Raw genomic sequence first — 22,992 nt, forward strand, 5'->3', positions numbered from 1 at the left:
TTGTTGGATTCTGTTTGCTAGTATTTTGTTGAGGATTTTTGCATCTATATTCATCAGTGATATTGGTCTGTAATTTTTTTTTTTTTTTTGGAGTATCTTTGTCTGGTTTTGGTATCAGTGTGATGGTAGCCTCATAGAATGAGTTTGGGAGTGTTCCTTCCTCTGTAATTTTCTGGAAGAGTTTGAGAAGGATGGGTGTTAGCTCTTCTCTAAACATTTGATAGATTTCACCTGTGAAGCCATCTGGTCCTGGACATTTGTTTGTTGGAAGATTTTTAATTGCAGTTTCAATTTCATTACTTGTGATTGTTCTGTTCATATTTTCTATTCCTTCCTGGTTCAGTCTTGGAAGGTTATACCTTTCTAAGAATTTGTCCATTTCTTCCAGGTTGTCCATTTTATTGGCATAGAGTTGCTTGTAGTAGTCTCTTACGATGCTTTGTATTTCTGCAGTGTCCGTTTTTACCTGTCCTTTTTCATTTCTAATTTTATTGATTTGAGTCTTCTCCCTGTTTTTCTTGATGAGTCTAGCTAAAGGTTTATCAATTTTGTTCATCTTCTTAAAGAACCAGCTTTTAGTTTTATTGATTTTTGCTATTGTTTCCCTTGTTTCTATTTCATTTATTTCTGCTCTGATCTTTATGATTTCTTTCCTTCCACTAATTTTGGGGTTTTGTTCTTCTCTCTGTAGTTCCTTTAGGTGTAACGTTAGATTGTTTATTTGAAAAATTTCTTGTTTCTTGAGGTAAGATTATATTGCTATAAACTTCCATCTTAGAACTGCTTTTGCTGCATCCCATAGATTTTGGGTCATCGTGTTTTCCTTGTCATTTGTCTCTAGGTATTTTTTGATTTCCTCTCTGATTTCTTCAGTGATCTCTTGGTTACTTAGTAGCATATTGCTTAGCCTCCATATGTTCGTTTTTTTTAACGTTTCTTTTCCTGTAATTTATTTGTAATCTCATAGCATAGTGGTCAGAAAAGATGCTTGATACGATTTCAATTTTCTTCAATTTACCGAGGCTTCATTTGTGACCCAAGATGTGATCTATCCTGGAGAATGTTCCATGTGCACTTGAGAAGAAAGTGTAATCTACGGTTTTCAGATGGAATGCCCTATAAATATCAATTAAATCTATCTGGTTTATTGTGTCATTTAAAGCTTGTGTTTCCTTATTAATTTTCTCTCTGGATGATCTGTCCTTTGATGTAAGTGAGGTGTTAACGTCCCACACTATTATTGTGTTACTGTCAATTTCCCCTTTTATAGCTGTTAGCATTTGCCTTATGTATTGAGGTGCTCTATGTTGGGTGCATATATATTTATAATTGTTATATCTTCTTCTTGGATTGATCCCTTGATCATTATGTAGTGTTCTTCCTTGTCTCTTGTAACATTCTTTATTTTAAAGTCTATTTTTTTCGATACGTATGTACCTATTACCATTTTCTTAATTGTTTTGGGTTTGTTTTTGTATGTCCTTGTCTTCTCTTGTGTTTCCAACTTAGAGAAGTTCCTTCAGCATTTGTTTTAAAGCTTGTTTGGTGGTGCTGAATTCTCTTAGCTTTTGCTTGTCTGTAAAGCCTTTGATTTCGCCATCCAATCTCAATGAGATCCTTGCTGCGTAGAGTATTCTTGGTTGTAGGTTTTTCCCTTTCATCACTTTAAATATATGTGTACCAGTCCCTTCTGGCTTGCAAAGTTTCTGCTAAGAAGTCAGCTGTTAACCTTATAGGAGTTCCCTTGTACGTTATTTGTCGTTCTTCCCTTGTTGCTTTTAATAATTTTTCTTTGTCTTTAATTTTTGTCAGTTTGATTACTATATGCCTTGGTGTGTTTCTCCTTGGATTTATCCTGCCTGAGACTCTCTGCACTTCCTGGACTTGGGTGGCTATTTACTTTCCCATGTGACGGAAGTTTTCAATTATAGTGTCTTGAAATGTTTTCTCTGGTCTTTTCTCTCTCTCTTCTCCTTCTGGGGCCCCTATAGTGTGAATGTTTGTTCATTTAATGTTGTCCCAGAGGTCTCTTAGACTGTCTTCATTTCTTTTCATTGTTTTTTCTTTATTCTGTTCCACGGCAGTGAATTCCACCATTCTGTCTTCCAGGTCACTTATCTGTTCTTCTGCCTCAGTTATTCTGCTATTGATTCCTTCTAGTGTATTTTTCATTTCACTTATTGTATTGTTCATCTCTGGTTTTTTGTTCTTTAATTCTTCTAGGTCTTTGTTAAACATTTCTTGCATCTTCTCAATCCTTGCCTCCATTCTTTTTCCGAGGTCCTAGATCATCTTCACTATCATTATTCTGAATTCTTCTTCTGGAAGGTTGCCTATCTCTACTTCATTTAGTTGTTTTTCTGGGGTTTTATCTTGTTCCTTCATCTGGAACATAGTCCTCTACCTTTTCATTTTGTCTGTCTTTCTGTGATTGTGGTTTTCATTCGCAGGCTGCAGGATTGTAGTTCTTCTTGCTTCTGCATTCTGCCCTCTGGTGGATGAGGCTATCTAAGAGGCTTGTGCAGGCTTCCTGATGGGAGGGACCGGTCGTGGGTAGAGCTGGGTGTTGCTCTGGTGGGTAGAGCTCAGTAAAACTGTAATCCGCTTGTCTGCTGATGGGTGGGGCTGTGTTCCTTCCCTGGTGGTTGTTTGGCCTGAGGTGACCCAGCACTGGAGCCTGCAGGCTTTTTGGTGGGGCTAATGGTGGACTGTCGGAGGCCTCAAGCCAATGAATACTTCCCAGAACTTCTGCTGCCAGTGTCCTTGTCTCCGCGGTGAGCCACAGCCACCCCCTGCCTCTGCAGCAGACCCTCCGACACTAGCAGGTAGGTCTGGTTTAGTCTCCTATGGGGTCCCTGCTCTTTCCCCCAGGTCCTGGTCTGCACACTACTTTGTGTGTGCCCTCTAAGTGTGGAGTCTCTGTTTCCCCTAGTCCTGTTGAAGTCCTGCAATCAAATCCCACTAGCCTTCAAAGTCCAGTTCTCTGGGGATTCCTCCTCCCATTGCTGGACCCCAGGTTGGGAAGCCTGACGTGGGGCTCAGAACCTTCACTCCAGTAGGTGGACTTCTGTGGTTTAATTGTTCTCCAGTTTGTGAGTTGCCCACCCAGTGGTTATGGGATTTGATTTTATCATGTTTGCGCCCCTCCTACCCTTTCATTGCGGCTTCTCCTTCGTCTCTGGATGTGGGGTATCTTTTTTGGTGAGTTCCAGTGTCCTTCTGTCGATGATTGTTCAGCAATTAGTTGTGGTTCCAGTGCTCTTGCAAGAGGAAGTGAGTGCATGTCCTTCTACTCCATCTTGAGCCAATCTAGGACTGACTCATTTTAAATAAGTCTTTAGACTCCAGATGAAGTGATCACTGGTTTTAATGTAGAAATAAGGGAACTCAATAAATCAACTGTACTTCAATTTAAAAAAAAATTGGTTGGTGGTTAGGGATGATTTCTTAAGCAAGGTGTGTGTACCTAAAATATTCATTATAGTATTTCATATATTTTTGTATATGACATTGTGATTTTTGTAATAATTTATATTAATGCAACAAAATAATATAATAAAATTTTTTTAAAAGAATAAGGGAGCCCAAGTAGACCTGAAAATCCAATAAAACAGATTTGTTCTTACCAGAGTTATCCTTCAAAGAGCCAAAGAAAAAAATTACATTAATATACATACCTAATATAAGAATGAATCATCATAATGGAACTCTTTATTAAACTGATCAATATGCGCTGGGATCCAGTCAGGTTTCTTGAACATGACCCTAAGTGCTCTAGGTCTCATTCGACCACCTTCTGCCTCCCACATGCCTAGGGAAGGAGAGAAAAAAATGTAATATTTTTTCTTTTCCATGAAATTTCTGTCCATCATAACTAGTACACTGTATTTGCCAAAGCTTAATTTGCAAGCTCAATAATCCAAAGGATCTGCTGATTAAGTGTCAAATCTGTTTTCAAACAGAGCTCAAAGGAATCTTAAAATAGCCAATATGCTGCAGCATCACCAGGTACCATCCCGGTGTCTTCTTTATATGCTCCATCAGTTGAAACTGTGAAGCCAGAGGAGAACTGCATGAGTACTACTGTTGAAACATATATGCTAAGATTGGAGTATCTCACAAATGCCAAGAAGCTATAGGGAAGAACTTTTCCATTCTTCTTTACTGACAGTTTTTGGAACTCCATTTTAGCATAATGATTTCTGTATATTTTGGTTCCTGATATAGGAACTTATATTAACCTATATCTTAATCAGTGCACGAGGAGGGGCAGGGGTGCTCTCGTCCTCTTTTCTGATTCATAAGTTCAAATTCCATGGCACAAATGGAAGAGCAGAGATTATTGAACCTGAAATGAATTAGATTCCTTTACAATAACTTAAGCAGTCTTAATGGTGAAATGTGAATAAAGCAATAGTTTTAGCATCTATTACTTTGCCAGTTAATCTCCTTATCCTTAAGAAGTAGATCTGTTTATTCCCATTCTAAATTTGGTGATTCAGAGGTAGACTTCTAGTTTAAATAGGGCATTTGGCATAGAGGTATCTTTCTTATTGTGCCTCAGTTGTAGGCATTGAAAATATAAATTAAGTTGGGAAATGTTTTTTGCTCTATCCAGAATTATGAAAATGTTTAGTTTTTTTTTTCAGACAAAATCAATTTTGATTCTTAAAGTTTACTCTTTTTCATAGTCTAAATTAAATGAGATAATATATACTTCTACATTAATAAGATTTTTTCTTAGAAAATATTTTATGAACTAAAGCATGTATGTGAAAATTAAAATTATTTTATATGTCACCCTTATTTTTCAAAATAGTTTTTGATTTTTTATGACAAGTGTATATATATAGATTGTTAAGGGTCTAATGCCCTTTTCATCGAATGATGTTATCACTCTGATTATGTGCTATTGCTAACTTTTACAATTTCTAAGAACATTTCAAAACTTGCCTTTTAAGTATTTTTTATTTAAAGTTATTTTCAAATTTTCTGTTTTCAAATTTTTGACACGCTGTTTGCAAAAATTGTGTAATTAATCTTTATAATTCAATTTTGACCCTAGAAGAACATAATACTTTGCCTGGATGACATAATATAGTAGATTATTGTGTGGTCAGTTATTTTTTGAGCCATACATAATGGTTTGCGTAGTGATTAAGTCATTAAGGTAGTCAAAGTAACTGGGTAGATTAGCATGCATTTTGACTCTCTTAATAAATGAACTGGATTATAATGTGGCATTCTGATTCCTTGTGAAGAATGGACTATAAAGATAGCTAGAAAAATGAAATTCATGGCTCTACATTACACTGTCTCACATGTTCTTCATGTGATCCTAGCTACAAAACGTTTACGGCCTAATGGTTAGTAAGTGGGCCTAGTGAACATGTTTATCAGCATATTTTATTTGTGATGTGTGTACTAAATATGAGTTGTTCGTATTTAAATATAAGCATTTATGTTTAAATCTACTTAAAATATGTTCATATTTCTTTTGCCGTATGAATCAAAACTATTTATAGAATTAAAATTGTAAATTGAGATTTACAGAGCCAATATTAGCACTAAATTATAGAGTCCCCAAATTGTTCATGTCTGTAATTGTCTCATCATAAGGATTAGCTCTAATTATCTTAAGTCCTTTAGTATGATTTGCAGTCATTTCCTAACTACTAAGAACACTGATTTATATACTCAGAACCCTAGTAAAGAAGAAAACTCCAAAATCCATAAATAGCCATAGTTAAGAAAAATCCATTGCTTGGGGAAATTCTTTCATGTCGCCTATCCTGCAGGGGCTCTAAAGCAACATGAACACATTCTGGTAATTAACACTGCAGTGAAAAAATATAATTACACAATATTCCCATTAATGATATTGTACAATTATCAACTGATGGGTTTTGAGCAGATAGTATTAAGAGGTCTCTAAGTGTGGCTGGAATTGGCATCATAAAGCTCCTTACATAAAATGGCCAGCATCATTGAGAGAGAATTCTTGGAGGATTTTTTTAACCATTAAATGACAAAATAGGAAACTCAATGCATTTATTGCAAGCCTTGAAGTTCTTATGTCATCCAGTTTGCTTTACACTTAAATTTGGGCTAGCTAAAATACCAGAGATCACAGCGAGTAAGATTGCTTATAAATTATGAGCTTATAGTTATTCATATTTCATTAATGAAATCGGTATGAGGTTATGAATCAGAGTAGATATCAAAAGTGCATAAGAGCCAGTAAGAGATTGAGGTGCCGTGTCCTGGTATATCACTGTGCCACACTGAGCAAGGACCTATCATTTTTTGTCCTTGGCCTGACTTGTGTGTTTTATTGCTTCTTTCTCAGGAGACTTGGGCTAATCAGAATATTTTTATCTGCATATAGGACCAAATAATATCAGAGAAATGTTTTTAAGGTAAAAGGAACTGAAATTCTTTTCTCCAGTTTCCGGTGCTGCTGAGAAATTTAGATTGGTCTTCAGTTTTCGAATGGCCCTAACAGAACAAATCAGAACCATTCTGATTATAACCTGCTGTCCCACTGATTAGTTACACCTAGTTACTGTGATTCCCCAAACTAAAAAGCTAGAATAAGTACATAGCAAATTCCTTTAAAAGGGCAGGACAACTGTCTCTTGATTCATGTCTGTTTTGAGAAGACCTGGAGAGAGAAATGATTGAATCTGATTGTTGATTTCTTTTATTTCTCCTCTTTTGCTTTGGTCTGTTGCTGCTTTAGTCTGTAGTGTCATTGTGGAAATAGGCCATCCTTTGGACTGGATTTGTCCAGACCATTGGTAATAGTCCTGCTTTGTTCATGAGTACCTCCAGCTTCCTTTTGTTGAACCAATCTTATAACATCTTACCTATCACGGCCAAAGAGAAACTATCGAATGGAAGAGATTATATTAGCAATTAAATCATGATGTGGTTTTATATGACATTAAAAACAATGTGTAAATTGTAGGGAAACTGATTATGGCACTGAATGAACTACGTGGGTTCCCCACACTTAATGACTGCAAAATGTAATATTTATCTTTTGGAAGTACTGGATTGCAAATCAGACCGTGAGACATTGAGTAACCCAGTAAACTGTTAGCATTTGTGAAATTTTTCTCAGATGACCATGTTCTTTTCCTAAATCACTGTTACTTTTGATTCAAGATTAGAAAAACTGTTCCCTAGTTGTTACATTCATAATATAAATTTCTCAAAATTCCATCATTTAAAAACTGCTTTAATCTTTAACGTTCAAAGCTAACCAGCTGTATTGGTGTGTCTTATTTTTTCTAAACAGTTGTAAGAGGTCTTTATCACAGAAACCTCAAGGGAAAACATTGTGTTCATTTGCAGAGTTGACATGCATTGGACATACAATGGTCTCAGTCAATGAAAATCAGCTGTCCTGTTCTTTAATTTTTTTTTTCCTAAAGCCCTGTTTGCTTTGCATCTTTCATTCCAGTTCTAAACTATAAAAACCTTTTTCTTTTTTTTTTTAACCGTCAGTCAAGTTTTCAGTTAAAGTGACTGAAAATAGTAAAATATTCACAAAGTCAGAAATGGAGAGATACTGTCACAATGAAGACAGCAATCTATAATATTATTTTTACTGTTTGCTTTGTTAATAGTCATTAAATATGTGTAAAACAGCACGTAGATAAGCACCAAGCAGTTCAAATCACTTCTCAGCTTTATAAAAATTATTTTAGATGTAAGTGTATTAAAGAATATCTTGTGAAATATGCACATATTGATCCCTGTATTACCTACTCCATCATTCATTCTTTTATTTAGTCATCATTGGCACCTACTAAAAGTTAGAAATATGAAGATATGTGGCCTATACCCTGGTAAACCTCATGGCCTAGTGGGAAGGATTGATCATAAACTTGAAAAAGAATTACAAATTGTTAAGTGTTCAGAAGAAAACAAAAATGATGCTGTGATAGGAAATGGCATGGAGACACCATCACATCTAGAGTTATCAAGGAACACCTCTCCGTGGAACTGGGATTTTTCAAGATCTAAGAGATAGGGAACTAGCCAGGTAAAGAGTGTTCTGAACAGAGGGGCAGGCAGGGGCCAAGACCAGGAGGAAGGGAAGGATGTGGAGTGTTCAAGGAACGGGAAGGGCCCTGTGGCCAGAGCATGGTGAGGGGAGAAGGGGTAAGTGAAGAGCAGATCTGAGATGGGAGCTGTACCTTTTCAAGAAGGAGCTGAGTCAGGACTCCCCAGGGGCAGGCAAAGAATGTGGATTGTATTTTCGGTGCAGTGGCAAGCTTCTTGATTGATTTAAATTGGGTCGGGGCCTAAAATACACTTAGGATACCTTACACTGTTACCATTAAGGTTTTGCTCTTAAAATAACAGGAGAAAACACAAACCAGAACGATAATAAAAGTGTCTTGATGTGAGCAATCTTTTGTATGTTACTTTTATTCCCCTGAATAGAATAACATTGTGAACTGGAGGGCAGCCTTCCTTCACCACCTGATAGCGCCTAAAAGGAGCAGCCAGGGCTATTTCTGTCCCTAGTGTCTGAGGAACATTGGTTTTTGTAAAGCGTATGGAGCCCTCTAGCGGTGACTGTTTTAAAGGAGTCTTACGTTGATGCCAGAACTGTTGGAACTGTGGGATTTGAGTCTCCTCAGAGCCAGTAGAATTGTAAAGGTAACTGTAATTTAGGCACATGTGAAACTGCATCATGCCTCAGTCGCTCTGACACGATGACATCACGCCCAGCTCTTCTTTCAAATGCACTGACTCTTTTGTGTTGTCTTAGGTGTACATTCCAAACCGAGTGGCCTTCATCCTTCAGAATGTGGACCTGCCCAGCTGAAGAGATCTGATTTCAGCTCCAGCAAAGAAAGATGTGCGCTTTGTTTTCCCACGCTTGTTGTCCCAGAGCTTGTAATGTGTAAGCTTTTCAAAATATATTTGTCTAGCCTAAATGTCAGATGTCTGAAATTCAATACTGGTTTATGAAAATGAATGTCAAACTTTTCTTTAAGGAGGAGAGGGGAACATATTTTTTGAAGTTTTGGAGATCCTAGACTATATTTTCCAGCCATCTGAACAGCTAGGATCCTCAAATGAAGTGTGATATATCATGTCTTCAAACAATTTTGCCTTACAGGCCAATTATTTAGTCCTTTTAAGTTCAGATTTGAATCATGTGTCATGTTTGATTATTTCTGTTGAATGTATACAGCATCTTTTTTAAGGCGGATATCTGGTGGCTTTATTTGTTCTGCTATCTCCTGGTCTAAATTACAAAATACCAAGATTGTTACTCTCGTTTTTCAAATTGTGTTTAGAAATACTGTAATAAGTATATAATAATAATATAAAACTAAGAGTTGTGTCAAAGATAAAAGTTGTTGCCTATGAACTCATCCATGCCTTATTTTGCATAAGTTTTATCTTGTGATCTCTTGTTCACTTAGTATCTTGGTAAATGCTAATATCTTCATTTCTGAAGGCCTGACTCGGTGATTGTAACATTTCAGAAACTTTTACTTTCAGTCAATAAAAAAAAAATTGCAAAATTGCCTTTGATAATGTTTATTTTGCTGTGATGTTATGGGGATTGATTTAAAGTGAATATTAAAATGCCTCTCTCAGCTCTGAGACCTTCCCCACATATGTGCACATTGCACGATGGAGTAGGCGTGGGGATTAATACTATCTTTTTTCTTTAGGTACTATTTGGTAACTTGAAATTATACTAAATAACTCAGATATTTAAGCTACTTTTGAGCTCTAAACCTCAACACTTTTAGAAGCTGAATGAACTATCTCAACTCCATGGGATACTCCATCATGAAATTGCCCCTTGGTTTATTAAATAGCAGGCCACAGGTAATTCATTCATAACTGAGAAATTATGATGCACTTATGAGACATAAAGTATCTGTCACTTTTTAAAAGATTTAATATTTTCCTTTACATTAATACCGATTGCTTCTTTTTTTGTTTGTTTTTAGCTTGATTATCATGACTAATAAGGAGTACATGAAAGTCTATTAAAAACTGTTTCAGTAATGGAAGAGATTAGCAAAAGAGACCTCCTTTTATAGCTAAACCTGCATATTAACCATCTTTCTTATAACTTGAGTAAAGCCTGGAATCTGGGTCTGACACGTGTTATTTGCCTTAATTTCAAAAGTACAGTAATAGTTTGATTTCCTGACAGCGATGCCAGGTGATGATGACACATGTTAGGAAAGACTACTGAAAGCCTTCTGTAATGCTTTTCCCCTTACAGATGTGTTATTAGCATTGTAGCACTGCCATGATTTGTGTACTGTGCCTGTTACTGATAATAACATGATGTACAACCATGATGTTTTGTGTTCTAGTTTATAATTTCTTACCTTTGCTCTTATGTATAAAGAGATATGCTAATTTTCTATCATGACTCTTTAAAAAAATGACAAATTACTTCACACCTAGAACTCGTTTTTTTGTTTGTTTTTTTGACTTCAACCTCTGTGGAAAGTCAGAAAGACCAGAGTAGTTATATGCTATATTTTCATTATGTTGATTGACCTTACTATTATGGTCTTTAGATTTACAGTGTAAAGTTCGAATTTAACAATGTAATGTAAGTTAATTGCCTTTGTCAAGTGTTCCCCTGCCACAAGAACAATAAACAGATGTTTTAGGTGTGAAGCATAAAAATACATGCAAAGAAATAAAATATTGAGTCCAAATAGGATGTAATAGTTGGATTTTTCTTCCCTGTCGTAGCAAAAGCCTTTATAGAACAGTTTAATATTTGTACTGTATTTCACTTTACATCTTCATTTTTGATTCAGTAACATTCTTATCATCATGTAGTCCAGTGGGAAGTTTTTTCTTTTTCCTGGTTAAGCATTTTCAATAATCACAACAGAGAGATGCAAAATTTTACTCTGTCTGCCTTATAATAATGGTTTTTTCCTCTGCGGTGTTTATTACCAACATCAAAAATGAGAGTGATCTATCTTTGTTGGCTTTTTTAGGATAAATATTTTTACTGTTTTAATTTTTTGTGTTCTAGAAAACACGGATGAGTACAGATGTCTTTCCATCATTTTTTAATATTAGGAAGTATTAGTAATTGCTCTATTATCCAAAAGAGAATTTACCCCTCATGCTAATGACGCTTGATGTTTTAGTTTAATATTAGCTTACTCAGAAAATACCATAGTTTTTAATAATCAAAACTTGCACTGTAAACATTTTTCCTGGAATGTTTCTCACTTTATAGCACTTGAACTCTGAGGGTCAACTCCTTTCATATTTTCTTTTCTGTGCCTTTGATGTTTCTCACTTTGCCCCGTTCTTAGCTGATGTATTCATCTCTAACATAAAATGAGGGATTTAGCCACCATGTTCCTCAAGATCAAAAAATAACCAGTGACAATATACTGACTTTTCTCGTAGCAACTGTAAAAGAATGCATGTATTTTTTCCTCTTGACTCCACACTCCCCTTAGCAATATCAACTCAACATGTGTCACCCATCAGGGTTTTAGCCATTGCTATGCGGGCTCATACAGGAGGTTGTCTGGATAAGGAGCCTATTCTTCAAATAATACAGGAGAGAGAGCAGATAGATCTGGGGGAAACGATGAAGGGTAATGTGTTTTCCTCTATTGTTCGGCTTGCAGCTTCAGGGCAAATATCTTTTCACTGTCTCTGGTTCTGCAGCCATTGAATCAGGTGATGAAAGCATCATAAAATAGGTTTCCTATTGCTCTTCCTGTTTAGAATGAACCAGAGCAGACATACCTGATAGAAAGCAAAACAGGGAAGCAGTTTTCTGCCTGGCCTTACACCTCTCAGATTATTTCTTTTTGCCTCTTTTGAATCGTGTCCTGAACTCGGGTTCTTTACAGTGGTGGGGTTTCTTTAATCTACACATTCCTTATAGGGAGACAAGCACTGAGCTATGAACTTTGCTAGGTAGAATATTCTGATGAAAGAAAATAGAAATCTAAGGCACAGCAATGTCATGTCCTTTACGCAATAGAGTTCATTTATCATTCACAATGCGTGAGGCTTGAAATGTAGATAAATTTTCCCACTAAAGCCAGCCTTCAGGGGGAGAAAAATCATACGAACTCCCTACTAATTTTTCTGCTCTATTGTCTTATTAGTGGTGATTTGTAGAGAATTGCAGAGAAACATTCATACTTTAGGGCAGAATTTCTTAATTGGTAGTATGAGGGATTAAGATACAGTAGCTCTAAGTGTTTTTGTCTCCATAATTTAAAATATTTCATCTGGATTTTAACTCTTGGCAAAAACTGTGCAGAGAATGTGATGTTTATTTACATGAAAAAAAAGATTTTGTGATAGATCTGCTTATACCAAAGGGCGTGTCATTCACAAGTTTACTTATTACTTACAGGTTTTTTTGTCATTTCTGCTGGACCAGAGAGAGGTCTTTGACCCTCATATAAGCTTGCATAGACTGTTTCACTTAGAAACCTGCACTGAGCTTAAAAAGAAGTGTGTGATATAATGGTTAGAAGACCTGAGTTCAAGTTATATCTCTGAATTCCCAGTGCCTCATTTTAGAAAGCACTCAGTGACTTTTCCAAGGTTTTAAGACAATTAGTAAAAAAGAGCATCGTCATTGGTCTTATAAATGGCTGTTGTTTGATCAATAGCTACATGGATGGTGAGTCAGCATTTGGAGACATTGTCCAAGTTTGTTGTCAAGAACACACTGTCACCATCACCTGCCACTTGTCTGTCCTTCAAGGCTTCTGCACTGTTATCCGTACCGTCCCAGGCAGGGGGTGTGGGCTGCTTTACAGGGGAGGGAATTTTGCATTTCCTCCACCACTGCAGATGACCAAAACATCAGTCCTCCTCCACCACTGCTTTTATTTTTTTATTTTAGCTTCTTCTCTGAAGGCACTAGAAAGTCCCGGTGAATTCCTTCTCGTGCAATCAGTGTACTGCCCCTTTAGTGTCTCAGCTCCTCTCAGACTCTGCTCTCAGGTAACCCAGCCTTATGAATAAAAGTTAGCAACCTCTTAATGGTAACCAGTAGATCAGGGTAAACCGTACACAAAGTGAAATAGCCACAGATGCCCTCCAGTGAGACACAGCGACCAGGTGTCGAGGGTCTCTATTTCTTCTTCCCCTTCTCTCACAGTCCAGTATACACTGCTGGAAGGAGGAATAAATGACAGAGGAAACTTAAGAACTGCAAAAGAGAGCTCATAGTTTAGAAACAGTTTGGCCCATCATTTTTTGGATTGAAAGTCTGTACTGTCATTAGAGACACACATCTTCATTAAGTAAATATTTGCACAAAAGTAATTTCTTGAAGAAAGCAGAAAGTTATCAACCATCAATCTGTAATTTCCACAGTTGTCTGGTACTTACAAAAAGACAATGGAAAGCAGAAAACTAACGAAATAGCTATCACGCCAAATTACTTTGCTGCACAGGATATAAATTAAACGAGGTAAGTGTTCAAATTATTTGAGCATACTTGTCTAAGTTAATATGGGAAACAGCTGTAAATGTATGAATAAAACCCTTCTGACATACATGTATTTATAGTATATGCATGGGTGTGTGGATACACACAGACATACATATAATTTGTAAGTAAGCTGAAAACTCACAAAGTTCACTGATTCCAAAATTTATATGGCCATATTAAGAGCATCAATCTGAACAAGAGTGATTTCATTTGGATTCGAAGAAGTTTACAAGTCTTGCAATAAAATGCAATATATATGTCTTAAGCCTTTTAGGGAATTTCTCACCTCAACCTATTTGGCTATAAGTCTTTTATTTTTCCTCTAGAAAGAGAAGAGGGCGGAAATGAAATAGCTTTATTGCTTCTTTATTTATAGCCACTAGGGATTCTTTTTAACTGAGTTTGTAGTGTCACCTTCCCTTCACCCCAGTAATATAAATAATGAAAAACACTGCATGTAATTTCATTTCACAGATGCCTCTAGCCACGTTGTCAACTATTGATTAAAACCAATCATATGATACAGAGGTCCCTCCTCCAACACATACACACAGAGTCACTCCCTATCCCCTTTAATCTTTCTTATGATAAGTGAGCATCACTCAGCTATATAGAAACAGCAGTAGTATGCCTAATTCTACTAATTACAAGCAGATATACATCTCTATATATCAATATCTCTATCTCTCTCTATATATATATATTTTTTTTAAGACATACTGCATTGGCTACCATGTGTTGAGTGCTTTCTTGTTACTATGCCCTGTGCTGACACTTAATACACATTATTACTGAGTCTCCTGAACTCTGAAAAATGATGATTATTATCCTCGTTTGGGTCTCCTTCTCTATATATATTTTTTTAAGACATACTGCATTGGCTACCATGTGTTGAGTGCTTTCTTGTTACTATGCCCTGTGCTGACACTTAATACACATTATTACTGAGTCTCCTGAACTCTGAAAAATGATGATTATTATCCTCGTTTGGGTCTAGGCTCATTCTCATCCAACTCACTCTGCTGTCTTCCGCCATGGATCACTGATGACCTCTGGATCAAGGGTAAACATTTGACGCTCTCATTTGTATTGTTTGTTTGTCTTTTTTTTGGCCTCACGGCTTGTGGGATCTTAGTTCCCCAACCTAGGATCAAACCCAGGCCCCCTGCAGTGGCAGTACAGAGTCCTAACCACTGGACCACCAGGGAATTCTCTTGTTTGTCTTTAGTTGGATTTGAATGTCTTCGCTAGGGGAAGTGGATGGCCTTTGAAGCCAAACTAGGGCATGTAATGCCCCACACTCTGTGGCAAGATAGTATTCAAGTTCCAGGAGTTATTTTTGTCATGTGTTGCATAGAAACAAAAATTTAAAAGAGCTTGAACCCAGCTTCCAGATCCTGGTTTCTAGTGTTATTTTCCAAAAGAATGAACCAGGATTCCTTGGAGAAATAGCTGATTCTAGGACTGGGTAGGGAATATATAAGATAAGCCTGGGGCTTCTTGTAGTGCCAGAAAGTAAGGAGATGCCCCCACATCAAAAGAATGGAGTGTGTCAAAGGGAAACGGGTTAATTGAAAGGCACTCAATGGTCATACCTGAAATAATTTGAGCAATAAAATAAATATTGTGTTATTGCATAACATATAAAATAAATATCCGTGAATTCATACTGATATAAATGATTGAGTAAATAAATAAATGGGGAGAAGAGATAAATCTCCTGTACAGGAAAACGATGAAGATTTTCATAGACACTCCCCCTTAAGAAGGTAGAGCTTAACTCTCCTTACCCCCAACTCCCTCTGTGAGTGTGGGCTGCACTTAGTGACCACCTTCTAAAGAGCAGAGTAGGTAAAAGGGAATAATGACTTTGCAATGGAAAAATCTGGAAAACTACCTCAGCCAGGTGGTCATGGTTAGCATCATCAGTAAGTCACGTTGATAACATGTACTCTCGATATAATGTGATGAGAGTGATGAGAATGGCAAAAATACAATCCCCAAAAACTATAATTCTAGTATAACCATGAGAAAAATATCACAGACACACACACACACACACACAAATGAAGGGTTGTGTATATAATACATATACATGTGTGTATACATATACATTGTGTACATACATACAATATGGAGATCATATATCAAGAGATTACACATATAAGATTTTGTATGTGTGTATAAGATTTTATATATGTGTGCATATCTCTTTATATAATATATATAAGGCAAATATAAAGAGATTTATTTTAAGGCATTGGCTCACATGATTATGGGGACTGGCAAGTCCAAAATCTATAGGTCAGGCTAGCAAAACTTGAAACTCAGATAAGAGCTTATATGGCCATCTTGAGGCAAAATTCCTTCTCTGGAAAACCTCAGTTTTTGCTCCTAAGGCCTTCAACTGATTGAGTGAGGCCCCACCCACATTATCAAGAGTAATCTGTAAAATCAACTCATCATAAGGGTCTTCCTCTACTTACAATGGAGTTATAGCCCAGTAAAACCATCTTAAGTTAAAAAGATTGGAAGTCAAAATGTGTTTAATACATCTAACAAACTGAACATCACAGATTAGCCCAGCCTACCTTAAAGGTGCTCAGAACACTTACTGTTAGCCTACAGTTGGGCAAAATCATCTAACACCAAGCCTACTTTATAATCAGGTGTTGACTATCTCATGTAATTTATGGAATGCTGTACTGAAAGCGAAAGATAGAATGGTTCTAAGTATGTCAGTGGTTTGCCCTCATGATCATGTCACAGACTGGGCACTGAGCTTGCTGCTGCTGCCCAGCAGCCCAACAGGGTATCTTACCACTTATCACTAGCCCAGGAAAGGATCAAATTCAAAATTCAAAGTACAGTTTCTACTGAATGTGTATTGCTTTCACACCATTGTATGTCAAAAAGTCGTGAGTCGAAGAATCCTAAATCAGGGACCATCTGTAGATGTTAACCACCATATCTACAAAATACCTTCACTGTAACACCTAGGTTAGCGTGTCATTAAATAACTGGGCACTATAACCTAGCCAAGTTGACACATAAGAGTAACCATCATAGAGATACCTTCCCAGACAAGGAAATGCCAGACAAAATATGTCTGAGAAACTGTCAAAGCCCAGAGCTGGCTAAAGAGGCATGACAACTAAATGGGATGTGGTGTCCAAGATGGCTTCTGGAACAGAAAAGAAGCATTAGGGAAAAACTGGTGAGATTCAAATAAAATGTAGAGTTCAGTTAATATTTTTTTTTAATTGTGTCAAAGGAGATGCCTGAACAGACAAATCTACTTTACAGAGGACATGTAGTGTTACAACAAATCACACCCAGTGTTCCAGGGAGACAAACCAAAACTGAAAGGAGACTGAACTTTGCAGGCTAAGAGCTTAAAAACAATTTTCTAAAGTGGCTGAAATAATGATAACCAACCATCCTTTCCCCGTCTCCTTCCCTGACCAACAGACAAAGCAAAGCTCTAAAATAATGACTACATGAAAGCAAATGTCTAAAACGTATGTCTTGTTGATCTGTGTTGGATTACTGAGATACTACACTTAATTATTTGAGTAGTGACCTGCAAGCGAGCAAATAAAACATTTGGAAACCAAGACTTGGGGTTTTTTGGTAAAACTTGTTCCACATTTCACTTACTAGCAATCCCATAGGCAAAATAATTCATTCAGATACTCAGGCGTATATTTTTCAACCATTTACCTTGGTACAACATTTCATGTTAAGAAATTATATTTGTAAATGTTCTCCAAAAATTAGGAGCTTGCCTACAATCCTCAGGCTATGCAAAGTGAGGCTGAAATTACAGGTAAGTCCTAAAATCTTAACAACTGGACAAAACAAGAGTATTTTCCTTTTATATCACATTTCAGTGCAGACTAGGTGACCCCTCTCCATCTTGTAGTTATGCCGTCTCGAATATGTGACCTCCAAAGTCACAATGGAAGAGAAAACTGTAGAATTACAAGAGTCAGTCCAGGATGGAAGTGGCTTACACCCTTCCTGTTTCACCTTCTTAGCCAGAGTTCAGTCACACTGTTCTGACCTAACTGCAGGGGAGGCTACATCTTTCTTTGTGCAGGAAGGGGAAACAGTGCAATAAAAGTATAGCAGAGCATCTGTCATAATTGTCAACTGAGTTTGGGAAATCTTATATGATTTATTCCCCCTTACGGACTCATAATGCAAATTAAATATTAAAGACCCTGAGAATTCCTATAGTAAGGAAACTTGTCTAACATTGTTTAACTCAGTGTTTCCAGAACTTATTTAACATTGTTTAACTCAGTTCTCATCCACAAGGAACATCGATAAACATTTTGGGAAAAAACCCCACTATGTTTGCTTAAACATAGTTATGATACACTAACTTGAAGATAACTTGCTCTTCTTTTTCTATGCTTGCATGACCAATAACTCCTCTTTCAAACTATTGTGTGTGTGTGTGTGTGTGTGTGTGTGTGTGTGTGTGTTCAGTTCACTTTCCTTCAAGGTCAGCTTATCTAGGAGTCAATATTTGCATTAAAATCACTTCTTAATCTCATAATTTAATTGTCAGTGGACAATCTAATTTCCCTAGGTTCAGAATTCTCCTGATAGGTGTTTAACTGGATCCGCAAATAGTGATCTCAAAGTTCTCTGGAGTGAGTTTCCCTAGGTTATAAGAAATCTTAGAACCAGATTAAAGTCCAACTTCTATAAAATGAGTATAATTTCATGTTATGCATTTCATTTAATTACCTAATTTCTGGGTTGATCTGCTTTTTGTTGTTGTTACCCCAATCTTCCTTTGCTCTCATTATTCTTACTTTAAAATTTTGTTTTTATATCTCTTATTGTAGTATATATTTGTAATGCCTCTAAATCATTTTTGGAGTAAGGAAGTAGGTATATGAATGATAAGATAGAAGATAGATAGGTAGGTAGATAGAGAGAGAGAGAGAGAGATAGGCAAAATTTAAAAATACAGCTTTGGTTGTCATGATGGCATAGTCTGTAGCTTTGTGTTTCCATATTGTGACTAGTTGCTGAGGAACCACTTAGAGCTAATGAGAAGTACAGGAGCTTCCCTTGATATTTCATTAGCCTAAAACTTGGATTTTCTAGAGTCATGAAGATTTCTTCCCAATATCGTGACAGCAGGATGTTAAATCTCATTATAATATGTGAAACATCTTAAAGTATATATGAAAAAAATGAATTTTTTGTGTATGACAAAACAATAAATTGTTACATCTTTTATCATATTTCTATTCCTTTATAAATAGATATTAAAGATTTGTTATATTAGAAATCTGAAGGTAATATAAAAATTTAAGATAAACTAAATATTGGACAAAACTAAAAACTAAACGGGTTAAATATAGAGAGAGATATGTATACTTATTGACATGCAGTTACAGAAACGAAGTCAGTAATATTAACGTAGTTTCTTTCTTTTGAAGAATTCCCAAATACAAATCATTTCTGTCCTCACTGTCCAGTTATTTCTAGTACTTCTCACATTCCTAGAACAAGTATGATGTAAGCCCCTTCTTGACATTCTGGAAGGCTAGCCAAATGCCAGTTTAAAATAAGATAAGGTTGTTATTCATTCATTATTATTAATTCATGTATTGAGATACTGTGCCAGGTTCTAGGAATGTAAAGATAAATAAGTAATAGAATTTCACAATTTAGTATGCTGTTAGTCTCAAAGGAGCGAATAGATTTGCTGTCATGGCAGAGCGTACAAGTTTCCTATCCAAAGTCCATTCTTCTGTCTTCTACAATAATAGAACCATTATTCAGGTGCCAAAAGACATCATTTTTCCATCCACGTGACTAAATTCCGAGCAAAGAAAGAAGTTAGGTAGAACTTCCAGGAAGACTCCTTAAAAGGTAAAATAGAAAACTAGGGCATTTACTAACAATAGCCTTTACCTTTTCCTTCAGCTGGTTGGTATGCAGATAAAATGGCTGGTGGGGGGGGGGGGGGCTTCCCTGGTGGCGCAGTGGTTGCGCGTCCGCCTGCCGATGCAGGGAAACCGGGTTCGTGCCCGGGTCTGGGAGGATCCTACATGCCGCGGAGCGGCTGGGCCCGTGAGCCATGGCCGCTGAGCCTGCGCGTCCCGAGCCTGTGCTCCGCAACAGGAGAGGCCGCAGCAGAGGGAGACCCGCATACCACAAAAAAAAAAAAAAAAAAAAAAAAATGGCTGGAGGTCTGCCTGCATCTTAGGTCATGAGAAACTTTAATATGCTCGATGGCAGATAGGAAAGATAGAAGATGCTAGATTTCCAATGATTATGGATCAATCATACAACAGTGGCCTGTCTTTACTGTGGATTTATTTTATGTAAAAAAAAAAAAAAGCCCTTATAAATGTACTAAAATGTTTAGGATTTTCTGTTAATGCAGCAAATCGAATCCTAAATGATTTATGTACCAATGAAACTAAATGATCTAACTGATGAAAAAAATCAAGAATTAGGCTTTGCATTTATAAGGTTAAAGTAAGTAGGTGAATTAGGTCATAGATATATAGAAAGAAGGCATATCGTTATATTAGATTTAAGAAATTACACTGAATGCTCTCTGAACACCTATTAATTCATTCAACATGAATTAGTAGTTCAGAGTCAGACTCTATGAAGGAAAAGAGATATGATGGTGGAATGATGTTAGAACCAGTTTATAAATGACCTTCAATATCTAAACTAAGAAGACTGGATTTTACTGATTATATAGTCATTAAGGATTATTTACAAAATAGGAGAAAAATAATATTTAGAGCTGAATGGACCTTAAAATCCACTCCTCTAATGATTTTCATAATGTGCTATTTGGGGAATCCCCATGAGAACTACTTGGTGAGTAGGGGGCTGGGGCAAAGCATTTGGGGCTGCTGACTGGGTAAGTCTACACAGCACCACAATTCCTCATTCAGAGCAACTCTACTTTTATCTGTTTATAAGTCCACATAGCACTTCTTTGAACAAAACGTTCTAAGGCTAACAAAATGAGAAATCTGCCATTTACCCCAATCCCTTCATTGTATTTGCTGGAAAATTTTGACTCAGGAGCCTTTTGCCCATGATCTCACTGCAAGTTAGGACTTGACCATGAGTCTATAGGACATTAGCCAATTTCCCCCATTATGTTATGGTGCACATAAGAGCTGTAACTCAGAAAGATGCTCTAAAATGTACTTTGTAGGGGATAAATGTCAGTAGCTGGGAGATCAGTTGTAAAGCTGAATGAAATTGCTACTCCAGAGATGGGATTGGCCTGAAGCCACAGTAGTTTCAGTAGAACTACACACAGGTAAAGAGATGTATCAACCGCCCCCAAATGCATTCTAACTTTTTTCATAAACAGTGTAACCAAATTCCTGCTTTTAAGTCCCTGTGTTTTAAATACTCATAATGGCCTCTCTTCTTCCGGGTTGCATCCTGACCTATACACGTTTTCACCTTGTCTTATGGACTACCATCTCATTTACCACTAATAAACTCACTACTGTCTTCACATCTCACTAGGTGAGATAACCAATATAAAGACTCATCTTTAGATGGCTCTTACCTAGGAAATTCTTCTGGTGCTAAATACTGTATTAATCAGGGGCAGTCAGGAAGACAGACATCACTACAAATATTACAAAGTGATTTATTATTAGGGACATGGAAAGGCTGGTAAAGTAAAGGTGAGGAAGCTTACTTCTGACTTTCAGCAGATCCAAAGGTATAAGACTTGCCACTGCTAATAAACTTAGCTCTGTACAACACCAAAGCCAGTGATTCTCAGGAGGATACTGCCCAGATACTGCTGAAAGCTGCTCTTGATTATCAGAGCTGCCTACAGCACCAAAGTAGGTAATTCTCAGGAGACTGCCTAGAAGCTCCTGGCAAAACTCCCCTTCTGCCATCTGCAGATATCCTTCATCTAAGAAGAGTAAGGAAGTTCCTGAGCAAGAACACCCAAAATGCAGCAGAGGACACATTAAGATGCTGAAGCTGAATTGATAGTACACCTAGTCCTTGTTTTGCACAGTGGTGAGGTATCATAAAAATTATTGTGAAAGCTGAACCATACAAAAGAATCTCAATAATCAAAAAGAAAATCACAATTGTTTTACAACCTTTAAAATGTTTATCAAAGCATTAAAATCCCTCTTACTATAGATTATAAATGTAAAGGAAAATTTAAACAATAGCAAGACTAATATTTATTTAGCACACAGTAATTTAAAACATTTGAAATGCAAACAATTAATGTGTTTGGTTTCTTTGTATAAAACATGTCAACAGTAGCTTGATTAGTGCTTGCCTTTTTGTCATATAACTTCCTATACAGAGGAAACATCTTTTATATGCCTTGGTGAATTGTACTCCTTTCTAAGTTTAGATCAGCTTCCAACATTCTATAGTTTGAATTTTCAGTTCCATGAAATACCTTTGAGAATTCCTTTAATGTAGTTTTGCCAGCATCACTTCTAGGGAAGCTGTATCCTTGCTGTGGCAACTGCTTTCCTCATTTGTGTCAATAATCCCATCTTCAGTGAACTAGTGACTATCTAGCTCCATATCTAGAGTTTCTTCCATGTTGGAGTTGTCAACATTCCCACAGCCAGCATTTTTTATTCTTTTCCTTTTTTTTATACAGCAGGTTCTTGTTATCTATTTTATACATATTAGTGTATATATGTCAATCCCAATTTCCCAGTTCATCCCACCACCCCCACCCCCATGCCCCACTTTCCCCCCTTTGTGTCCATACATTTGTTCTCTACATCTGTGTCTCTATTTCTGCCTTGCAAACCGGTTCATCTATATCATTTTTCTAGATTCCACAAATATGCATTAATACATGGTATTTGTTTTTCTCTTTCTGACTTACTTCACTCCATATGACAGTCTCTATGTCCATCCACATCTCTACAAATGACCCAGTTTTGTGCCTTTTTATGGCTGACTAATATTCCATTGTATATATATACCACATCTTCTATATCCATTCATCTATTGATGGACATTTAGATTGCTTCCATGATCTGGCTATGGTAAATAGTGCTGCAATGAACACTGGGGTTCAGGTGTGTTTTTGAATTATGGTTTTCTCTGGGTATATGCCCAGTAGTGGGATTGCTGGCTCATACAGTAATTCTATTTTTCATTTTTTAAGGAAACTCTATACTGTTCTCCATAGTGGCTGTATCAATTTGCATTCCTACCAACAATGCAAGAGGGTTCCCCCTTCTCCACACCCTCTCCAGCATTTGTTGTTTGTAGATTTTCTGATGATGCCCATTCTAACTGGTGTGAGGTGATACCTCACTGTAGCTTTGCTTTGCATTTCTCTAATAATTAGTGATGTTGAGCTATGCCTCTTGGCCATCTGTATGTCTTCTTTAGAAAAATGTCTATTTAGGTCTTCTGCCCATTTTTTGATTGGGTTGTTTGTTTTTTTGGTATTGAGCTGAATGAACTGTTTATAT

At 36.7% G+C, this 22,992-nt stretch overlaps 1 protein-coding gene across 1 annotated transcript in view; it reads left to right on the plus strand.

Annotated features, from left to right (window-relative positions):
- GBE1 (1,4-alpha-glucan branching enzyme 1) overlaps positions 1-9,558 on the plus strand; it is a 305,486-nt gene extending 295,928 nt beyond the window's left edge. Inside the window, exon 16 of the mRNA XM_055086124.1 lies at positions 8,789-9,558. Within this exon, the coding sequence (XP_054942099.1) occupies positions 8,789-8,845 (57 nt within the window). The 3' untranslated portion in view covers positions 8,846-9,558. The remainder of the gene's footprint in view (positions 1-8,788) is intronic.
- The last annotated feature ends 13,434 nt before the right edge of the window (positions 9,559-22,992 follow it).

Source organism: Physeter macrocephalus, chromosome 1 (genome assembly GCF_002837175.3).
Source record: "Physeter macrocephalus isolate SW-GA chromosome 1, ASM283717v5, whole genome shotgun sequence".
Classification (NCBI taxonomy): Eukaryota; Metazoa; Chordata; class Mammalia; order Artiodactyla; family Physeteridae; genus Physeter; species Physeter macrocephalus.